At 47.8% G+C, this 13183-nt stretch overlaps 5 protein-coding genes across 5 annotated transcripts; all 5 read right to left on the minus strand.

Annotated features, from left to right (window-relative positions):
• Positions 1–14: 14 nt before the first annotated feature.
• LY89DRAFT_691342 (uncharacterized protein) lies at positions 15–1134 on the minus strand. Its single transcript, XM_018216289.1, has one exon. It carries the CDS (start codon positions 1055–1057, stop codon positions 308–310), a length of 750 nt encoding a protein of 249 aa, XP_018062394.1. The 5' UTR covers positions 1058–1134; the 3' UTR covers positions 15–307.
• Positions 1135–1672: 538 nt separating this feature from the next.
• LY89DRAFT_725372 (uncharacterized protein) lies at positions 1673–2903 on the minus strand (the record flags this gene model as incomplete). The annotated part of the gene is made up of 2 exons (XM_018218973.1): positions 1673–2605; positions 2667–2903. 2 exons carry the CDS (start codon positions 2901–2903, stop codon positions 1673–1675), a joined length of 1170 nt encoding a protein of 389 aa, XP_018062395.1.
• A 1676-nt stretch (positions 2904–4579) lies between these two features.
• Positions 4580–5789, minus strand: LY89DRAFT_691343 (uncharacterized protein). Its single transcript, XM_018216290.1, has one exon. The coding sequence runs from the start codon at positions 5562–5564 to the stop codon at positions 4947–4949; it is 618 nt and encodes a 205-aa protein (XP_018062396.1). The 5' UTR covers positions 5565–5789; the 3' UTR covers positions 4580–4946.
• An 811-nt stretch (positions 5790–6600) lies between these two features.
• On the minus strand, positions 6601–7528 carry LY89DRAFT_691344 (uncharacterized protein; the record flags this gene model as incomplete). Its single annotated transcript, XM_018216291.1, has 1 exon — positions 6601–7528. Exon 1 carries the CDS (start codon positions 7383–7385, stop codon positions 6603–6605), a length of 783 nt encoding a protein of 260 aa, XP_018062397.1. The 5' UTR covers positions 7386–7528.
• Positions 7529–7993: 465 nt separating this feature from the next.
• Positions 7994–12811, minus strand: LY89DRAFT_789295 (uncharacterized protein). Its single transcript, XM_018223237.1, has 4 exons — positions 12252–12811; positions 11938–12190; positions 8920–11889; positions 7994–8874 (listed from the first exon to the last, which is right to left on the minus strand). Exons 1-4 carry the CDS (start codon positions 12327–12329, stop codon positions 8216–8218), a joined length of 3960 nt encoding a protein of 1319 aa, XP_018062398.1. The 5' UTR covers positions 12330–12811; the 3' UTR covers positions 7994–8215.
• Between the last annotated feature and the right edge of the window lie 372 nt (positions 12812–13183).

Here is a 13183-nt window from a genome sequence, read left to right on the forward strand (position 1 = left end):
TGAAAACATATTATGCTGGCAATTGTACTTCATTAATCATTACTCATTATGGGTATCACAGACTCGTTAATCCAAAAAGAATACCCAAAACTCTCGAATCAGTACAATCAAAGTTCCCTCTTTTGCATCTCAAATTACCCATACGCCCCAGAGACGCGGACTGCTCAACCATCATAAAATTTGCGCCTCTGAAAGAAACCTTCCTTAAACGCCAGAAACATTATGTAACCTAGGAACGCAGAATCATTTTCTCGCTCAACCATATTGACTGTTCATCCAACAGCAAACGCCCTGCTTCTGAACGCAATCATCTCCTCTCCGGCACCAGAGGCGGAACGGGCACAAGAAACCTCCAAGGAGAATGAACAGAAGGCTGACTTGACAACGGCTCCGCAGCAGCAGCTTCCTTTTCGTTTCCCTTCTCATCATCTGTAGCCTTCCTCCTCATCGCAGCAGGAGGGGTAGATTTCGGGGCAGCTGGGGAAATGGTAGTCGGCTCTGAAGACGTCGGAGGAACCTCTTTGCGTTTGTCATATGAGACATTTCGCTTCGAAGTTGATGAGACCAAATTCGTTATTTTGTAGCTGCTTTTGTTCTCCGCATCCATCTTCCTCCTGTTCTGTGTGTGTCTTCGTCTTCGAGGCATGGAGGACTGTGCTTTTGTATATTCAGTCTGCGATTGCCTGGTTGGGTTTCTTGATAGCTCGCCGAGTGGTAGTCGTTTCGTCTGCATGTTCGTTTGGTTGACATCCCGCTCTTCTTGCAATTTGCGTTTGTTCGTCTTCTGCTTTGGTAGGGTTCTGGAACTTTGCTGCTTGCTGCGAGAGACGCCAGCAAGTTGCTTTCCTTTCGACTCCTTATCTATATCCGAGGGGAGTTTTCCAGGTGAAATGCTCTTCGTAATCGGTGTCGAGGCAATTTCTTTGTCTCCATGACTACTCGATTGACGCGGTACAAAACCCTCGATGAAGCCCTCATTATGGTCAATCTTGTCGGATTCTGGCGAATTCGGATCGTTTTGGGCTGCAAGCCAAGCTGCTATCCATTCACTAGACATGATTGCAATAGCCCCTTGACAGCAAACGAAATGTAAAAAGGATTGTCCATCTCTCGAGGCTCAGGAAGATTGACCTCACCTGGACGACGCGCCCGACGCGTTTCCCAACAGCTGAAAGATAGCAGGGGTTCCCTGTATGTCCGTGCGAGAGACAGACCGCCTCAACATTTTAGTGGGTTTAGAGCAGCGTGCCGGGCCTGTTCAGTGGGGTGTCTCTAGTGGCCTCGTTCCGCGCCGTAGTGGCCGTTGGAAGTGGAGGTGTGGGGAAGATGGTCGCTGAATGCCTTTGTTCCTGCTTTGCGGGGTCCCACAGGAAGTTTTGGCTAAACGCTGATTTTGCTATGAGGATTTTTTGTCAATATGATAGATAATATAGTGCCACTGGCAATTCAAGGTGGACGTTGAGCTCATCATTCATTGTTCAAGATCTCGACGTGAAAAGATATTCGATTGGTTTGGGTATCTATAGACACCGAACTCCATGGCCAACCGACCAACACCAAGGAGGAGTTGTTACTCAATATGCAGCCAATTATCCAGACAGAAGAAATTCGTACCCAAAGGTCTTTTAGTAGCGAAAAGTCTCTTAGTCAAAGAGTAATAACTCAGCACCTTTCACAACGCTTTCTGTCGAGCTCTCCAGCGAATGTCCACTGCTAACACCTCTTGCGATGAAGGAGAGTTGGGTGCTTGAGACAGGACTTTTGACTCCAACTTTCTGGGCTGCTCGCGAACAGACGCTTGACTTAAGACCGAGAGGGGTGATGATGAAAAGGGTCCGTCAAAGTCCGCGCCTTGGAAAATGCTGGTTTGTCCCTTTGGACGGTGTATTTCTCGACCGGACGAGGTTATCCTGCAAATTTGTTTCAGCGTATTGGATTGTGCGAGCCTCTTTCCTTTCTCTTTAGGTCCAGCCTTCGAGTGCCGCGGTTTCGAGGACGAGGCACGAACGTTGCCGGACGAATTTCCTAAAGCTGTGCGGGTGCTGGCGCTGGGCGATTGTGTTTGTTTGATGGCAATTTTCCTCCGCTTGACATCTCTGATCAATGGCACCGTCTCCATAGAGGAACTTGGATGGGGATCGATGTGATTATCTTCGAGGTCGTGGTCGATGTTTGGAATCTTGTCGCAGGAGCTCGAAGCCGTTTGATCCTCTTCTTCCGAATTTGGGCGAAAGCTACTGTCCGGATCAGGCTCACTATCTTTGTCGACAAAATCCGAATCATATTTATCGTCATCCGATGGAGGTACGTCGTCGATTGGCCCTAGTATCCTGCCCATCTTATTCAGGGTCACTCGAGAAGTGCTAGTTGGCTCAATTCGTGGTTGTTGCAGAACTCGCCATCGCAGATACCTCTCTTTGATCTCTACCATGCCTCTTACATTCTCTTCATTGGCGTGTTCCAATCGAAATTCCCACTTAGCCTTTTGCCGCCAAATGACGCGCTTGAGGGGATACTCCCCGAACCACACTTTCTCTGTCAATGGCGATTCCTTCGCATCCCGCCAAGTGTTATACGCATGATGTAACGCGTCGAACTTCCGAAGCTGGAGAACTTCAATCAGCACTCGGACTCGTCGTTCATCGATACTGGGAATAGCTCCTTACGTCTTCGCAGTCGTCAGTTACTCGGTCAAGTATGCATCTCTGTCTGAACCCCATATCAAGTTTTTCGAAGCGGTCTCCCTTGTAATCACCGAACCACATGAGCGTCTTGCCAGGTTGGTCTCCAAACTTAATCGTGCCAGAACAGAACTCAGCATGATTAAAACCATAAGCATCGCCGGCATCTTGGATATCTCTATCCAATCTGGCTTCCAACTGGCGTAGCGATAATGTTTCCATCTTTCACAATTCCGCAAATACTGAGGATAGAGCAAGTAGGAGTTCAAGATATTATCGGTGGACTCAAAGTTCTTTCGTTATAGATGAAGAAAGGGGTAAGATGACCAAGGTCGCAATCGGAGCATCGAGGGTTTATATAATAAACCATGGTTTGACCATATCACGAAGGCCTCGCGTTGCCCCGTGACTTAATTGAAGCTGATTGACATGGGATGAAACGGCCGTGCATCGCTTCTGTCGGGAATTCCACGATTGGTGGGGACATGGGTGCGTATGACATCTTTTGACTTGGTTTTTGAGACAAGATAAGGAACTTACGAGGATCTCGGTGACTTAATTAGGGCAGTGTAGAGTATGATCGTGGATCAGGAGGAGCTATTGGAGTATATCTTTTTTGTTTTGGGAATTATGGTTTCTGTGGCGCTGCGGCTGAAAGCCACGGATCAGCTGGGTCTGTCTTGTGGCATTCGGTAAAAGGAGGGGGGTCATGGAAAGGCAGTTAGCAAAGGAGATCTGCTAGGCAGTTGTATTCCTTGAGCTTTATCGGTTGCTCTCTGTTTTCTAGATCACTATCAAGAGATCCAATATGGACAGTACATTATCAGCTGGTCATGCCAAGTAAATCCTTCCCTGGGTATCTTTTACCCCAAAATCTGTAACGTCAGCACATAATGTTACTTAACAAGTCCCATTCCTATCCCAGAAACTGCTAACGCAGTGAACTAGAATTCTTTCATGAGCTTCCAACAAAGCCCACGTATATCCTATTCGAAGCAGATTCTCTCCGACTAAAGGCGGCAAAAGCCAAAAAATGTCGATCGAAATAGTGAAAAACGTCCAAGGAAAGTAAGTATCCATTTTTTGCAAGCCCAGTTCACAAATCAACTTCGATGCTCTTGAGAAAGACAGCGCAATCAGCGATGAGAATACTCGTACCAGCCTAGGTCAATGGAGATTCCATCATTCTCTTGAAGTTCTATGTGAAAATTGAAATGTAATGCCACATTGAGTTTCTGTTTTCGGATCGTAGAGGGGTCAAGGGGCAAGACTTTGATGAGCTCGTGCTTAAGCTTTGGACAATATACTAGTATCATTGTTTCCCATCTCATCCTCTCTCTTGCTGTTGAATTCTTGACAAAACAATCTTCGAGATACGACGACTTGAATAAACCGAGTAGGGAAAGATGACTGCTCTGGAAGAGCTCGGAGGCGGAACGAAAATATCAGAACTCTCGATAAGTCACTGTATTACACACTCGTCAGAGTCCACGTTGCTTCTGGTAGCAATGTGCTCAGAGTATAGCTATATGCATGTTTTTTCAGCAGTCGACTCCTCGTGACGGCTGATCGGCTTCGACTCGCTAGCCAAAAGAGCCCCCCTAAATTGACCCACCTCGCTTAGACAAGCTTAAGAGAGCTGCTTCCGTCAAGGAGAGGGTCTAAGCGACAAGACGACGTGGAGATACATGCCATTCAGACGAAACGGTAAAAAATACACATGGGAATGCAGTGCGGCATCATGTAGGAGTGCTGTCTTGTCTTGGGATGTGTCACCATAGCATCCAGAGTGGTGTTGGACTCGGGAAAGGTGCGAGAAGGATGGTGCACACAACGATAATGATGCTGGGAGTCTTCCATGGGAAGTCTACATTATGTATCGTGTTTATGTACTCATAATGCCCAAGTGCCCGATGTACTGGCTGATCTAGCTAGTCCCAGATTCTTTGCTGCCGCGACTACCGTCCCCTTCTCACACGAGCTTGAATTGAATCTGCTGGTGAAGACACACATATATACAGTGCTGGTAGTAACATCTCCACGATGACAGAGAACCAATGCAATTCCGGAAGAGACTACCTTGTTGTATGTGAAGCACTGGCCATCCACCAACAAGTCTTGAGGCCGTACAAACCAATATCCGTAGCCTTAGTAGACCGAACCCTTAGTACTATTTCGTACTTTCTCCCGTCCATCATGCTGGATGCAGATCAACTGCCACGTAACAGTAATCATATCTCCCCATCCAAACTCCCAAAGCTCCACTCAACAAGACCCAAACTTCCCACCCGCAAGCACGCTAATCTCATCCAGATTCGGCGACGGCTCCAGCGACCTATCCAACAAAAGCATCGTACAATGTTTCGTATGCTCATAGTCCAAAACATCCATATCCCTCCTCCCTCCCTTCGCCGCAACCTCCGCAACACGCATAAGCAGATACGCACAATGGGCCAGATGTTCTCGTTCCGTCGTCCACCACATATGATTTGCGCCCAGCACAACAGATATATCCTCGATCACCGCACCGCCTTCTTTCGCGGTGTAGTATTTCCATCCGCCGCTCAGGTTCGTGTACCCTTCGATTCCGGTCCGAGGACATGCTGCTGGAAGCCATAGTTTCGTTACGTAGTCGAATGTGCAGCCGCGCGAGATGGCTTCGTGGATGGATTTTCCGCATTCGAGTTTTGGTGGGTTTATTTCGTGCAGGAGACGAAGATAGAGGGTGAGGGTTGTTGCGAAGGCGATACCCAGGATACAGTTGATTATCAAGTGCCAGACCCATCCTCGATATACGTTTCTTGGTGCTTTGAGCTCACCATGAGCCGACTCGTCTTCGAGAACGTCGTACTTGGGCTCTTTTTGCCCTATTGCTGAATACATCTTCTCTCTGAGTGATTGATTGATGAGAGCAAATGTTTGCGGTGAAGACGCATGATTACTTGAACTGCCTGCCTCTTCAATTCGCAATACGGTCTGGTAAACGAACAACCCAATCAACACCTCTTTCCTGCTTCCTTCAATTCTTCCGTACGGCGCAATCTCTGAATGTTCCAATTAACATGTTGTGGCTGCTTACTACATTTTATCCTAGACGGTGAAGCATCTAGACGGGCGCAAAGGCATGGGTACGAGGGTACCTCTAACTACAATTGCATCTCGTGAGACGGGTTTCTTGCATCACCTGCCTGATGCAGACTCTGGACCGCTGTCAGGTTCGGTAGCGAGTACACTAAGATCCTTGCGCTGTAATGGGCGAATGTCAAGTACAGAAGAGGGGTAAAATTGCCCCACCAAACTTCTTTTATCCTTGTTTGATTGGTATTGCGGTAGCTTTTCAAATCGAGACGGAGAGTTTGAGCCGCATGTGTATCTGATTACATATACCCGTCCTTTCTCAGGTCTGAGTTCCGAGTTCGTTCGAGTTTCTATACCCTTCTTGCGCTCTGGAAGTCTAAGTCTAAGTCCTGAGCGATGCTAATTTGAAGTTGTCCTGCAAAGGACTCGATACTTCCTCATCAACTCTCCTTGCTCTTTGTTAGAGGCTTCTTAATTTCTCTTATTCGACGATTACTTATTACTTATTTAATTGAGCGACTGCTATGCATGAGAGGACTGCGAGTTCTCTCTTGACTATTGCATCTGTCTGCTATTCTTATGGGTCATGTGATCGCATGAAAGTGTCTGGAGATAAGTTAGTGCATTGATACTTCTTCATCATTCAGCGTCTAGACTATATCGCAGATCGAAAGTTGTCCAACAATTTTCATACCTCAAATTTCCCTCACACAACTTCTCTCAGATCACTTCCTCTATTGCCGTTATCAAGAGGCGTGGTGAGAACATAGTAAACAGCAAACGAGCTTGATTCTTTGAGATACAGCTAACCTTAACCAAAAATCCACACTCATCCCCCAAACCCTACCCAATAACAGTAATAGTATGCACATACTTAACCTTCCCATCCACCACCCGAATCTCATGACTATCCGGCATATTCCCCAAACTATTAAACGCACACAACACATCCACACTCCCCATCACTTCATCAACCACATACCTACGATCATCATTCTGCTTCGCACTCCCCCCAGGCGGCAAGCTCGCACCACACGGCTTCGTCAACCGACTGCCCTCCACGCGCTCACAGTTCGTGCCCCACGGAATCGTATCCGCGGCCTTCGCATCGGTCCACATATCCAGATACCCGTCGCCGACCTTCTTCAGCAGATCGCGACCCGGCTGGCTGGCTGCGGGCAGCGCGCTCCAATCTTCCGCTTTGATGTACGAGAGCGTCAGGCTGGCGGTGAAGAATAGGGAGCCGGTCGTGGCGGCGATGGTGTCGATCGTGGAGATCTTGCCGGTGTCGTTCCCGTCGTGGCGGATCTGGGTTGCGAGGACGTAGGGCTTGGGGCCGGAGGTCGAGATGAGCATTGTGTAGGAAGCGCAGGCGACGGTGTCGGCTGTGCTGCGGTTGGTGTCTATCTGGAGGGGAGAGGCGAAGACACCTTTGGAGAGGGCGAGGGCTTTGTTGTTTTCTTGGTTGGTGAAGTTTGATGTTGTGGGGAGGTTGTTGACTTGGCCGGCGATGACAGCGGTGACGAATTGGGAGGCGGTGGAGAGGAGGCCATCTCGTGTGCAGTTTGCTGCGGATGTGGAGGATAGAGTCGCGAGTATGGAGGCGATTAAGAAGATGGAACGCATGTTGGCTTTAATGTTGCTCTTTGGTACAGAAAATTGCAAAGTTGGGTCGAAGACACAATACGGAATTCCAGCGCACAAACACAATTTTCAACCTTCAAGAATTGAATCCCCAAGCTTTCCCAAAGTTCAGGACTGGGATGACATTTAAATAGAACTCTCAAGGGGGGAATCCCATATGAAGTTACATGCCGTTGTTAAACATATACCCATGCGGGGTATCTTCAAATCGGTAAAATAGGTTTGTTCCTTGCCGCGACCTTAATTGATTGATCTCAGTATTTAAACGTCCCCTTGGAAACGGTTTAGGCAGATATGTGTATCTTGAGCCATTGTATCTGTGTAGTGGCTACTTGCCTGTCGATGACTTTGTTTGAGCCAATGGCTAGAACGAGTAGAGATACCTATTTAGGAGATGCATCCACGTGACTCGACAGTGAAAATGGAATCATTCAATGGGAAATCCAACGACAGTCTTCAGAGGTAGCAGGACAACTAAGTGTTAAATGAAGCAGGAGCCTGTGGAAAGTGGCAAAATACAAAGAAAAGGCACCAGAGTCACTTGACTAGCTATGCTCGCAGATCAATAGTTGCAAAAGTCAGAAAGAAATAAGGAGCAATTCGCAACGTCATTAAGGTATTCTTTATGTGCAGTGCTATGCAGCGCTCGGCTCAAAGTCATAATCAGAAAAACCGCCCATCCACCATGAAAGTGTTCCGGTCGCTTGCCCAACGCCGTCCTCGTCAAATCAAGGATTCCTGTCCAAGCAGTCTATCGTATCCAACAATCATACACAAAGCAAGATCTTGGCTCTCTCTTGCTCCTATTAACATCATCCTGTGGTGGTGTCATCTACTTCACCCTCGTTCGCAGCCGCTATTACTCCGCTATTAGTGTCCGACTCCACGATGAGTGCTTCGGGCATACTCGGTCGGAATTGTACAACCGGGACAACTTTCAGTTTCCGGATCGCTCGCTTCATGCCTTCCAAGGCCGTTCGTTCTTTGATCAACATAGATTTCGCTAGATCTTTGATGGCTTTTCGTCCCATCTTCTCATGCAGATCTTGCCATCCAGCAAGTTCAGCAGCGACAACTTGCTGAGTGTACCTCAGTTCCTTACCAAGTCCCTCAGCTTCTTCTCTTGTACGCCGTACCTTGTCTTCCTTTTCTTCGTTGAGACGTTGCCGTGTCTCGTCTAGGAGACCGAGCGGCCAGCGAGTAGAACGTGAAAGCGAGTTGTAATTCCGTTCAATGGATTTGCGAGAGGTGTTGATGGACGATATAAGGGATGTCGGTCTAGATAACGACAGAAGCATTGCGATGATGGTGCTGTGGATTGAGAGAATAGCCGAATGAAAAGCTGTGTACGGTGATGAAGCTGTAGGGGCAAGCGTTTGAACATATGTTTCTAGGGCTGATACATGAGTTAGGGGCAGACATTCGAGAGTCGACAAAGCACGTAGTGCTAAAGAGTATGCATCATAGAGATCTGTAATCATTAGCATATTCGAGTGAAAAGAGTATTGCGACATACCTTTGGTGGCAGATCGCACCATGTTAGCCCTCCGTGCAACACTCTTAGTAGAGTAATTGACACTTCGGACCATGTCTCTTGCGTGATCAACGAACTGTTCGACATCTCGTATATCTTCGACTGGCTCATACTCTTCTCTCACATTATCAACTCTAGCTGCGGCCTTTGCGTTACTACGTTGCTCCATCATATCCGCTTGAATGTCTGGAACAAGGAAAAATTCCCAGAGCATCTCGTGTGTGGCAAATGTTGTATGGGCGAGAAGAATCTTCAAGAACGCATCAAGTCGAATCTGTATGTCTCGCAAAACAGCTCTTGAAGGCTTCGAGGGTAGCTGAAATGGAGAACGCATGCCCGTGATAGACGGTAGCCACGAAGCGGGATTCTCGAGGGCCAATAGCTTTGCGAGATGCTCAAAGTCCAAGAGAGAGCGTCTACAGGTCGTAACCGTATAGCTTTGATTTGCTGAAGGTGCCCCTGATTTCACTACAAGTCTTATCGTCGCGTCTTCGACAAAGAATGATCGCACGACAGATGTAATTCGTCCATCAGCAGCAGGTTGGCCTGCAAACAGGATCAGATCGTCTATCCTATTACGGACTTCATCATCCTTGGCTAGTTCTACTGCAGTGAGTCCACGCAGTTCCTTGGCGAATAGGTCAACTCTAGGGTCTCCAAATAACGCGCGGACCATTTCTATTCTCCCATACTTGCTGGCCACCATCAAAGCAGTGAACTTCTTGTCGTTGACGGCGTTGACATCGGAGTCGCATTGAAGCAGGATCCTCAATGCAACTTGAGGATCGTTGACAATGTGGAGAAGAGTGTTGCCTTTTGCGTCTACATGATCATCGAGGTGTAACGGTTGGCCATCGCCTTGTGAGGTTGTGGCTGCAGCCAGGCCAGCTTCAACCATGGCCCTGTAGTTGCCATGGTCATAGGAACGACACATTGCGAATAGTGGGGTTTGGCCATTGCGATCTTTCTGCCGCCACGGTAGTAATCGACCAACGCGTGGGATTAGCATTGGTGCATTGAACAAATAATGTGCAACACTTCGACCTCTGATATCCTGCTTCGAAAGGTATTCGATGATGATAGCTTCAGATTCCGCGCGGTAGACGAAATCAAGGATGATGTCAATCAATTCGGTGTGCCCAAGCTGAACTGATGCGCTCAGAAGTGTGGTGCCTTCGTTATTGCGATCTTCAAGGATTGATTCTAGCGGGTAGTACTGGCGTAGGGACAGCAGGTACTTGAGTGATTCCGGTCGTTCATTTTGAACTGCCATCATGGGAACCGATTCGCCAAAAGAGTCTTCAGTCTGGGAAAGACGTTCAATGGAAGTGTCACCCTCGATGCCACTGCTCATGGAATCAATGGTGGTCGCTCGTGAGCGGAACGATACTTCCGATCCACTCGACATGCTTCTGGTGTCCATCGTAACAGTCTTCGGCCTTCGCAACGGTGGTAGTCGTTCTTCATCATCATCTTCATCATGATCTTCATGCTGATTCTGCCATGGAAACACATGAGTGAGGGTGGACGCTTGTGAGAATCTGCTCTTGCTTGATCTACTAGATCTGGTAGATCCCCGCCTGGAATGCCCATTGGACGAGCTCCAAGGAGTGTTCTCGTCGATAACTTCGTCGATGATTGCCTCGTCTTCCTCATCAGAGTGGTCCTGATCAGGTTCCATAATCTTCGACATCTCTTTGATCTCGCCTTTCTTGGTAGCTTGCCAAAGCTTGTTGTTTCGACGTGAAGCTTTGCGCAAGCCCCCTGAATCCCGAGCAAGATATGATAACACAGCTTCAAGGGTACTTAAAGCATAGCCCATCTCTCCACTCTCGATATCGTCGATGAATATGAAGTGGCGCATATATAATAATCGTGCCTGGAGATAGCGAACCTGTGATCTGATCACAACGATCAAAAGCAACGATACTAAAGTATCTGCATTGATGGTCAGGACTGGGCTGACTTTCTCGGGTTCTCCTGTCAAGCTTGCAATCGGAACATCAGTGAGTTGCGTGACAGTCTTCAGCGTGAGAAGCAGAATATCCATCATTTGTTGCGGACTTCCTGCCACACCAAGCTTTCGAAATTCTTCAACGGCACGACCAAGTCTCAATGTCAATTCGTGCTTCCCTCTTTGTCCGCCTTGAATAATGATGCCGACCTGTGAAATATCGACGAACTCCATTTGCCGTATCTTGAATTCCAGCTCGAGATCTTCTGCTCGCTTCATCGCACAAAGCCTTGGGTACAAAATGGTATCATGAACTTGCTCTGTCACATAGCGTTCAATAAGGCGTTCCACAACAGGTCCAGTAAGGTCGGTCGTTGCGCCTAATAACGACAGTTGTTGCTTATCAACCATCTGAAAAAGGTCGATTGCAGCTGTAACAGCGGTTTCCAAAGCGCCTCTCATAACATCTTCATCGTCTTCTGCAAAAAAGTTCTCAATCGCTAATCGATCGGTATGGCCATTTGGTCTGGTGAGAGGCGCAGAACTGGTACTGTTTGATCGGGCTTTCTTCATAGCTGTGGCTATAGGTCCGTCTGGTACTGGATCGGGTATGACTGAGGCAGAAGGTGGAGGTGGCAATGGTTTATCAAAGACTACCGTGAATTCCTTGAATAGCTTCTCTAATCCAGGTTGCATCTGTCTTGCGATCATTGGGAAGTTGTTCAGTAAGTCATTGAAGCTCTTGATGTCTTTCTTCTTAGGTAATATACTACTTGAACCAATCGATTCTCCCAAGGACGACGCTCGCGGAGGTAAAGGTGGTCGTCCGTTGACACTTGGCAAGGTTGCCGGAAGAATAGCTGGGGTGATTTTGACCTCGTCGTACACTCCTACTAAAGGCCTTGAAATATAGTATATGAGCCATTGCCGCGGTTCAAGAGAGTCCGGGTACCATATTGTATCTGTTAGCAGTTGTGCTTGATTGAGAGTCTTGAATCCTATGGATAATCAGCACTTCACTCCTCCCTAGCAGACCACCAGCCCACCTTTATTGCTATACACATAGGCATCCTTCACTACTACCGTTCTGCCATTGAGGGTCGTATATTGCTTGGCCTTCCCTCTATTCTCTCGCATATTCGGAGCATCCTTCCCTCCCGCCGTCGCAGCATGGCTCGCTGGTACTCGCAGAACATGGCTACCGAGGAATTCCTCAGATCCTGCGAGATCTGCGTAGGAGACGCCAGACTCACGATCGCGGGAGGTAAGGAGGACTTCAGTGGTTGGAACTAGAAGAATCTGGAGATGTTGTCAGACTTGATGTATGGTTCGGCGCAAGATGATAGCTTCGGGAGCTTACATGGTGATGAACGGGCGTACACTGCGACGGCAGAGCGCTCTTGAAGAAAGCACACAGGAATGGATTTAAGGGTTGCATTCATTCGACATTCGCGCGACGCATGAACAACTGTACGGCAGGACAACCTGCTACACAGAAGTCCAAGGATCTTGAGGTTGCCGGATATGTTGAGCGGGAAGAAGGGAAGCGGCCAGGGTCTGCGGGAGGCTCGATGGAATCAGATCATTGAATGTTGTTCTGCGAAGTTGGTGCTGTCGTGATCGCGAATTCGAGGATGGTGAAGCTGTGGGAAGACTCAGATATTGAAAGTCTGTCAATCGTATGGGCGCCTGAAGTACTCGTGGTCGTAATTCGTACCTGAACTGCTCGCAAGCGATGAGAAGCGCGAAAGCTGGTACTGGGCAATCAAAGTTGACTTTCCAGCATGTGAGTGGACTCTCCGCGAAGATAATCCCGGTTGCCTGGACGTCTTATCTTGGAAAAGCTGACTAAGATCCAAGCTTATCGTCAAATATGAGTGCATTCACTTCGACATTTTTTCATCAATGAGGCGGTCAGAAATGGATTTGCTGGCTTTGGATAATTTGACTAATGCAAGTGTTGCTCAGTTAGCCCCGTCCCGAGAAGTAGCAATCTGAATAGATGAAGTCGATCCCGAAGGCTATAAACACGGATGGCTTCCGAACCAGAATCCCAATGTTAACCGAAAGAGCCTCAGAACCTTGAATCAATTCCTATTGCATTTCTACAATAGCCATCTGATTATTTATATCTTTACCAAAGCTTGACTCTACTTTCCTGTTAATGTGAGACATATGTATGCAATAGCCGAACTCCAGGAGCAATAGCTGACTGCATATAGCCTCGACAGGAGCAAATTAGAAGCCTCTGATGCCATGCAGGACTGGATATGGTTCTAGCATGTATACATG

This window comes from Mollisia scopiformis, assembly GCF_001500285.1.
Source record: "Mollisia scopiformis unplaced genomic scaffold LY89scaffold_34, whole genome shotgun sequence".
In the NCBI taxonomy this organism is placed as follows: Eukaryota; Fungi; Ascomycota; class Leotiomycetes; order Helotiales; family Mollisiaceae; genus Mollisia; species Mollisia scopiformis.

Coding starts and splice junctions, on each gene's coding strand:
- LY89DRAFT_691342 (XM_018216289.1), bottom strand. CDS start 1,057: ATGTCTAGTGAATGGATAGCAGCTTGGCTTGCAGCCCAAAACGATCCG.
- LY89DRAFT_691343 (XM_018216290.1), bottom strand. CDS start 5,564: ATGTATTCAGCAATAGGGCAAAAAGAGCCCAAGTACGACGTTCTCGAA.
- LY89DRAFT_789295 (XM_018223237.1), bottom strand. CDS start 12,329: ATGCAACCCTTAAATCCATTCCTGTGTGCTTTCTTCAAGAGCGCTCTG. Junction 11,890..11,937: donor CTATGTGTATAGCAATAAAG/GTGGGCTGGTGG, acceptor GATTATCCATAG/GATTCAAGACTCTCAATCAA. Junction 8,875..8,919: donor GGTGCGATCTGCCACCAAAG/GTATGTCGCAAT, acceptor TAATGATTACAG/ATCTCTATGATGCATACTCT.